Source organism: Alexandromys fortis, unplaced genomic scaffold (genome assembly GCF_014885135.2).
Source record: "Alexandromys fortis isolate MF-2015 unplaced genomic scaffold, M_Fortis_MF-2015_v1.1 scaffold_45, whole genome shotgun sequence".
In the NCBI taxonomy this organism is placed as follows: domain Eukaryota; kingdom Metazoa; phylum Chordata; class Mammalia; order Rodentia; family Cricetidae; genus Alexandromys; species Alexandromys fortis.
Window position 1 is genome coordinate 3,305,996 of NW_026067926.1, and position 8,052 is coordinate 3,314,047.

Consider the following 8,052-nt stretch of genomic DNA (forward strand, 5'->3'; position numbering starts at 1 on the left):
TCCAGGAGAAGGGTTTTCCTCGGTAATCAAAACAGAGGGAAGAACAGAAAAGGGTCTTAGCTGCCCTGGCCATGCAGTTAGGTACATTGCTTGGTTTGGATCACTGATGCCCCCAAAGGCTCCTGTGTTGAAGGAGTGGCTGAAGTCGATAGGCATTTGAAAAGACTTGGGAGCATCAGAACTCTGACCTAGCTGATAGATTAATCCATTGATAAATTCAAAGCTGAATGGACTCTCTCAGGAGGAGCCTGGTTGGGTACACTGGGGTAATGCCCTGGAAGGGTGTTTCCCACCCCACCCCCGTCGTCTCTTGCTGTCTCTGTTTCCCAGCCACTGTGTAGTAAGTAAGCAGTTTCCTTCCACCTCTCCCTCCCGCCATGATGCTCTCTGCCCACTGGAGGCCCAAAGCAACGGGGCCAGGTGGCCATGGAGAGAAACCGCTGTTACCGTCAGCAAAGTACACCTCTCTGCCTTTGAACTGATTTTCTCCAGGGATCTCTCACGGCAACAGAGAACTGACTGACCTGCGCATGTTCTCACCATGCCGCAAGTGCGCCATGATGAGGGGAACGGACGCTACCAGGAATCAAAGAGAATCAAAAGCTGACATATCGCGAGAAGGGAGGACAGAGCGAGCATCTCTGGTCCTTAAAAATATGTTTTGAGCCACTCAATAACTGTTGGTCTGCCTATCCTCAAAGACAGCTTACAGTATAAGAGTCTTAATTCTTTAAGCCTCTACTAGTTGGTAAGTCTTGTACTTGCCTGATTCTCGTCTGAGATCACCTCACCAGTGTGCCACCTTCCTCTTCTAGTCACAGCGTGGTGACATGGCCTTGACATCGCATTTAAAAGTGCAAATATGGTTGCCTGCAGTCTTGGGGGGGGGGGGTCTGCGGAGACCATGTGACCAGGTCTGGCCAATCAAAGTGTTCCCCTGACCATACTACAATAGGCAGCCCAATGAGGTTCACTCTGAACTTGGGGCAGAATCCAGTTATGAGAGGAGGTGCTCCATTCCCAAGATCGTTGATTCAGAAAGAAACAGAAAGGCTCATTTCTGAAGATAGTCTCAAGACTTTGGGACACTCCTTTGCCTGGGCCACCTTTGGACTCCCTTTTCAGGTTTCCAAACAAATAAACTTCTATTTTCATGGGCCAGTTATTGGCTGGAGGAATTCCAACTGATCCAGGCCAAAGTCCAACCATACAGATGAGAGTAAGGGGCTTGGCTGAGATACAGCAGGGCTGGGGAGGACAGGTAGCATTCCTGCAGAGCAGCTGCTGGTCTCTGGGCCTCTCCCACACAGCAGAAGCAAGGGCATGCTCTCCGGTACCTGTGCTCAAGCAGGTGAGCAAAGGGGCCCAGGTTCAAACACAGCCTTAGTAGGCTTAAGTGTTTAATCTTGATTGATGAGATTTGGAATTGCTATGGAAACAAAGCTCTGGGCAAATCTGTCAGTGGTTATTTTGGGTTATTTGAGGTGGGAAGACCCACCCTGAGTGTCGGCAGCATTCCAGGGGCAGGGTTTCTGGACTGAATAAAACGATAAAGAACAAGCGGAACCCGAAATTCAGCTCTCCTTGCTCCTGCTGCAGGTGCAGTGTGAGCATCTGCCTCCGACTCGTGGCATCCTGGGGCCTCCACTGCATGCTCACAGGTGCTGTGAGCCACAATAAACTCTCCTTTCCTTAAGTAGTTTTTGCCAGGTTTTTTTTAACAATAAGACAACTAATGCAGAGTCTGAAATTTAACTAAATCATGCTAATCTTACAGTCTCTACTGTGTTCAAGACCGTTGCCGCTTAAGAGTCAATGCAGGCAGATTAATAGAAATGGGTTAATTTAAGATATAAGAGCTAGGTAGGAATAGGCCTAAGTTGTTGGCCAAGCAGTGTTGTAGTTAAAAAAAAAAAAAAGAATCAATACAGGCCTATAATCTAACACTAAGGATGTTGAGGCAGGAGGATTAAGAGTTTAAGACCAACTTGAACTACCAAGAGAAATCTATTCTCAAAATAAATAAATAAATAAATAAGTGGGGGGGTAGGTAGGTAAAAGTGCCGAGTGTGTGAGGAGGAGCTAGCACCACTGTAAGCGGTGGGGAGGAGAGGAAGGCCAGGTGGAGTCAGGGGAGCCCATAGCCCGGCATTTATGAGGTCAGAGACAAAGGCCAGATGGAGTCGTGAGTGCCCACGTGCCCAGCATTTATGAGGCCAGAGCCAGGAGAATCGCTGAGGTTTGCTGACTGCCAACTGTACCCACAGGAGCAGTGAGGCTGCCTCAAGAGAATAAGCAGAAAGTCCTCATGGTGTCTTCCTGTGGCCTGCACTCATGTGTTTGTCTAACACACACACACACACACAAATAAGTAAATAAAATGGAATCAAGAGTGTTTTCTCAGCGTCCTTTGGGTAGAACTGAGGAGAGCTTCCTTCTATTTGAGAGTCAAGTTCAGAATTTGGGCTCCTCTCCTCCGGGGTCAGAAAGAGTCCATGGAGGATCTACATAACACCACTCCCTCGGCTCTCCCTGCCCCCCTCTCCTGGATTCATGCACACACTGTTTGGGTTCAGAGTCTTAAGCAAAGAGAAAGGCTTTTTCTGGAACTCCCACCTCCTCTTCAGCATATGCAGATAGGTTCTTCTAGACAATTCCAGATCAGCCATAACTTCTCTCCGAAGCTCCAAGGAAATACCCAAGACAATTATAGTGCCCTTACAAATTTCTTTGGTAAACCCCTCTCAAGTGATGCTGGCTGTTTCATTTATAGGACAAGACATTTCCTTTAAAATTCGAATATATACATTTTAAGTGGCTTTGCCACAGAAAAGAGTTTCGGAATGAGCCAGTTTAAAGCAGAATTGGAGTTTATTGGGAAGAGACATTTTTAAACATTTGCTTACTTTATCTGTATGTGTGAGAACCTGCCTGTGTGTATATATATGCACCCCATGCATGTCTTGTACCTGTGGAGGTTGCCAAAGAGAGGGGGTTCCTCTGGAACTCCATGGAGTTACATAGTGGTTGTGAGCCGCTTATGTGGGTGTTGGGAACTGAACCCAGAATCTCTACAAGAGCAGCAAGTGCTTTTAAACTCTGTGCCATTGTTCCAGGCCCCTTTGGGGGAGAGGTTTCCTATCATAGGTTTAAGCAATAGCTAGGAGGGTGTAGCCAAGCACTGAGGAGTCATTCAAGGTAAAGATAAAACACATCCAGGTGTGGGTGTGGGCTTCTCAAGGAAGTCCCGCTGAAGTATCTTTATCACAGCCATTTTGGTGGCTTGAAAGTCACGTCTTAAAAGATTTATAAGGCATCTAAATGAGATCACAGGGTAGTTCACAAGGTACATGGGACAGAGTTACAACTGACCATGTAAAACCTTAAGCCCCAGGAGTTACACAGGAAGTTGGCCTCTATTACCATAAACAAAGGTTTACAATCTCTCTGGGGGAAAAAAAAGAGTAGGACAGCAATGGAAGATCACACAGGCTCAGACCTTAAGCATGTTTCATTGCTATTTTAACTTTTTTATTTATGTGTATTTGTGGCTGCTTGTGTGCATGCTCACAATATACATGCAGTACCTGTGAAGGCCAGAAGAGGGCATTAGAGTCCCTGAAACTTGATTAACAAGCTGTTCTGAGCCATCCAATGTGGGGGTGCCTGGAACTGAACCTGGGTCTTCTGAAAGAAGAGTGAGTGCTCTTAACAATGAATCCATCTCTCTAGCCCCTACTTTAACATTATTATTTGAAATATCTCCATATAAAAGCAAGAGGAAAATTTCATCTCTCTCTTTCTCTCTCTCTCTCTCTATTTCTGTGTGTGTGTGTGTGTGTGTGTGTGTGTGTGTGTGTGTGTGAGTGTTGGAATTCTTGACTTGGTTTTTGAGAGATGTCAACCAGTCTCTTGCATGAGAATCTGCTTACCCTTCAATCTTGTCCTGTCTTTCTATTCTGCCTCGATGTGACTTTTATACTCTATTTTGCGGTCTGTCAATGTTTGAGCATCTTACAAGGAACCCAACAGAACTTTTCTACAAAATTTGGAGTAACGACACACACTAGGAAAGTATGTGTGGTTTATGATTTGTGCATCATCCTCCCTCCCACCACCTTATTATTCATCCAGGGGGGTCAGAGAAAAACTCATCCCAGAGGCCAGATTTCAAGGTTCCCTCCATTTTCTCAACCAAATAAGGAGAGGCAAAACCGACATAAACACACACACACACACACACACATTTTATGAGCACATTACTTCATTTTCCTTAAAGCAACCACCTCCCACGCTATCCTAAGTCTCTGGGCCTTATTTCTAGGGTTTCAGAATTATTTTCTGACACAGGCATGGCCCACTAGAACGCTCCATTCCCCTAGAGATAGGGAAGAGACCCCAGCTGGGTCGACGATGCTACCTGGTTGGTGTTTTGAAGGAAGAAGCCTCCCCTCTGGGTTACTGGGTTAGGAAGATGTGATCTAAAGTCCTGGCGGCCCTCTCCACCACAAGCAGGGAAAGATGCCAACGCAAGAGGGGGCAGCCAAGCTGAGAAACACAGGTAACAGAACCCAGTCCTGATGACGTCACTCCTGTGCCTGGACCCTGGGTCACACGTTTGTGAATCAGCCAGTGATCATTTGGTTGATTTTCACAAACCCACGACCAAATCAGACTTCAGCACACACCGCTCCAACTCCCTTTCCCAGCCCTACATAGAGTTCCAAAGTAAGACTATACGGCTTATGTGGACCCTGCCTCCCGGGGGCCCGAGGATAAATCCCAAGCCCATAGAGGTCTGCAAAGCTCATAGAGCCAGAGGCACAGGGTCACTTCAGGATCCGGATGCTCATTTTTTGTTCGATGTTCATCTTCTCTAAGGACTGGGGAGAGATGGGTGTGGTCAAGTCAAGAGGTTTGAATCTAAACCCTAGGCATCTCCCCTCCTCCCCTGGAGTCCTAGCATCTCCCTGTATGCCCCAGGTCTCTCCCATCCTCCAGTGAACTTTACTCCCATGTCCTTCTGTCCTAGGGCCTCCTGACCTCCACTCCTAACCTTGGTGAACTCCATGAAGGACACAGCCCCATCCCCGTCTTCATCGGCTTCCTGCACTGTGCGGTCTGTGATGCTCTCCAACTGCTCATCCGTCACCTGAACCCCAACCATCAGTCGGAGAACCTGGGAGGTGGGAGAAGAGACCGTGGTGGAGAAGAGCCATAAAGACTGCTCCTCCAGCCCCAGCCCTTGCCCACCTCACCCCAAGTTATGACCAAACTTTTCTTACTTTTTGCCATCAAACTCAATTTCCCCGTAGCGTCTGGAAAGCATCCCCTCGCATCGCTTCCCTGTCTAATCTTCCTTGTGATTCCATCTCACTCTCCAACAGCTAATGTGCCCTAAACCTAAACCTTATAGCCCAATCGACATCCATCCTCCACTCCACCCCAACTCCCCCCCCCCCAACTTCATCATCTATCCTGGAGTCTTGACTCTATTGACACTTAGACCTAGACAACTCCTTGGTATGGAAAGCTAGCCTAGGTGTTTCGGTGTATATAGTAGTATTCCTGGTCCGTTTCCAATCACCATCAATTGTATAATCGCTTCCTGGTAGTGACAACCAAGTATCTCTAGGCATTGGCAAAATTACTCAAGAGGCCAAATTACCCCCAAGTCCCAATCTCATCCCTACTTCCTACGCATCCTTCTAACTGCCCACCCCAACCCCACCACACACACACACACACACACACACACACACACACACACCACTCCATTTAGCCCCCCTGCCCTGCCCACATCTGCTGCACCCCGTGACTTTCTGACCTGTAGCATTTCATTCCTGGAGATCTTCCCATCCCGATCCAGATCGTAGAGCTGAAACGCAACTGGGGAAAGAGCGGGGGGCGAGGGAGGTGAGGCTCCCTGAGTTAATATTAAGTCCTCATCAGGCTCACCCCCTCATCAGGGGTGTGAGAGCTTCCTGGGCCTTTCCCTGGTGTGGGTAAATCTTGGGGTCTCTCTAGAGCAGGTCCCCCCACATACTCACAGCGCAGTTTGTTCATTCTGCTGTTTAGGGGTTCAGGTTGCTTAGGGTCCCGGGTTGCTGCATCTTCCTCGTCTACAGGTCGAAAATGAGCCAGGACCCTGGCAAAGCCCGCGAAATCCACTCTCTGGCTCCTTTAGGTGCAGGGATGGAGGGCAATGGTCACCTAGACTGCCACCATCTGTACCCCCCCCCCCCCCCACCCACGTCCATCTCCCCTCTGCCAGCCCACCGAGATTCACCCATTGGGGAAGAAGCTGTCTATAATGCGATCCCCCAGGGGGTTCACAGCCAGCGCCCCGATCCGCTGGAGGTCTAGGCGGCTGTGAAGACAAAACAATGAGGCAAAGGAGGCAGATGGAGGTGTCCGAGAAGAGGATGGGGCTGGATAAACAGAGGCAACAGGTCTTTAGACCTGCTCTGCTTACCTCAAGTATCCCTTTTCCTCCCTGTCCAGGGCTTGGAACCGGTGATAGAGGCGGAGCAGGCTGGCTTGCGAGACTGTGGGAGAGAAGGAGGTGGAATGAGCCAGCAGACGACTCACAGACCCTTATCGCCAGATCTTGTACGCACTGGGGTGCGCCGCAGAAACCCCCGGCTCATGGGATCTGGGCGGGGAGCCAAGAGGGCTTAGTCTCATCAGTAACCTCCCCTTCCACCCACCGACATTACAGGGTCTTCCACCTCCCCACCCTCAGCGAGGCTTCAACCATAAGGAAGAGGCTGATGCAAGGTGAGGATGCAAGGAGGGAGAGTCGTTACCCACACCCACCCCCACTCCCCACCCCCCACCCCCGCAAGCCCAGGTGCGAAGTCGACCCGCCTGGAAGAAGCTTGACTTAAGGAAGCCCTATGCTGGAGACCCAAGAGGTTCCCAGAGCCCAGGTTCCGATCGAAGTCAGCCCCCTGCGTCCGTCGTGTGCTCTGCCTTCAGCCTCCCTCGGAGCTCGAGGATGCCTGAATGAATCTGATCCATCAATCCGAGCCGCCACAAATTTGACTCTCAAAGACCTTAACTTCCTGCCATCCGGGACGCCAGGGTCTCGGTTTCTCAGCTCCGGAGGCTCGAATTCCTGGACTCAGACTCCAAGTCCTCTAAGTCTCTGCGATCTGGGATATTCTCCATTCTGGGAACCCCGTACACCACACTAAACCACCTCCTGTGCCCTTTCACCAACTACTGGACTGTCCCTACTCCCGCACACTCACAGCCGGTCTCTCTGAGAATTTGGTCCACATCGGGAATGCGTGCAACGTGGGAGCTGCACGAGCCCATAGCGGAGTCACGGCGGAGGTTAGCAGCCAGAGGAACCAGGCGTCCTCTCCTCCCGTCCAGGAGGCGCGGCCGGCCAATGGCCCCAGGGCCGAAGGTCACGGGCCTGGCCAGCAGCCAGAACCCAGGCGTTCCTCGCCTGCCACCTACGACCCTGGAGAACAGAAAACAATGCCCGGGGTAGCAGGTCAGAGGGGAAAACTGAGAACAACCGGTCGTTTCAGCCCGGAGATTGAGGTCGCCTGAGGCTGGGCAATGCCAGGGCCCCGCCTTCCTCACACCCCGTGCTAGCCAGCTTTTTCCCAACCCTCCCCAGACACAAACTCACCTCCTCGAGGGACCTCCCAGATCCTCTCAGTCAGCAGCGCTCAGTTCTTGTCCCGCTGGGTGGGATGAAGACCTTCTTCTGGGGACAGGAAGAGTGGGCAGGGAGAGGGGACGGCTCCCTGGGCAGGAGGGGTGGTGACGGGAAGTACCGGCTCCACTAAGTGGGAAAGCTTAGACAAGAATCCTACCTATGCCCCCTTTACTCTACACAAGCCCACGCATGTTGGGTCTGTAGTGTTTCCTTTTGTTTGCATAGGGTTATTGTGTGGCTGAGCCAATTCTCAAGATCGACGAAGTCATGTGACACCATCACTTAGGAGGCTGAGGCAGGAAACTAGGCATGAATGCGTGGCTGCTCTGAACTACACGAGTTCTAAGCCAGCCTGGGCTTCATTGTTTGACCTT

The 8,052-nt window shown here is 50.4% G+C and overlaps 1 protein-coding gene across 2 annotated transcripts; it reads right to left on the reverse strand.

Annotated features, from left to right (window-relative positions):
• Positions 1-2,902: 2,902 nt before the first annotated feature.
• Positions 2,903-7,729, reverse strand: Chp2 (calcineurin like EF-hand protein 2). Of its 2 annotated transcripts, XM_050143232.1 has the most exons (8): positions 7,649-7,729; positions 7,257-7,474; positions 6,476-6,548; positions 6,290-6,370; positions 6,051-6,181; positions 5,828-5,889; positions 5,057-5,179; positions 2,903-4,883 (listed from the first exon to the last, which is right to left on the reverse strand). In XM_050143232.1, exons 2-8 carry the CDS (start codon positions 7,321-7,323, stop codon positions 4,830-4,832), a joined length of 591 nt encoding a protein of 196 aa, XP_049999189.1. In that variant the 5' UTR covers positions 7,324-7,474; positions 7,649-7,729; the 3' UTR covers positions 2,903-4,829. The 2 variants fall into 2 exon arrangements, with proteins under 2 accessions (XP_049999189.1, XP_049999188.1); XM_050143231.1 differs by lacking the exon at positions 7,649-7,729 and having other exon boundaries at positions 7,257-7,537.
• Between the last annotated feature and the right edge of the window lie 323 nt (positions 7,730-8,052).

Coding starts and splice junctions, on each gene's coding strand:
- Chp2 (XM_050143232.1), bottom strand. CDS start 7,323: ATGGGCTCGTGCAGCTCCCACGTTGCACGCATTCCCGATGTGGACCAA. Junction 6,549..7,256: donor AATTCTCAGAGAGACCGGCT/GTGAGTGTGCGG, acceptor TCTCTCCCACAG/TCTCGCAAGCCAGCCTGCTC. Junction 4,884..5,056: donor CCTTCATGGAGTTCACCAAG/GTTAGGAGTGGA, acceptor ATCTCTCCCCAG/TCCTTAGAGAAGATGAACAT.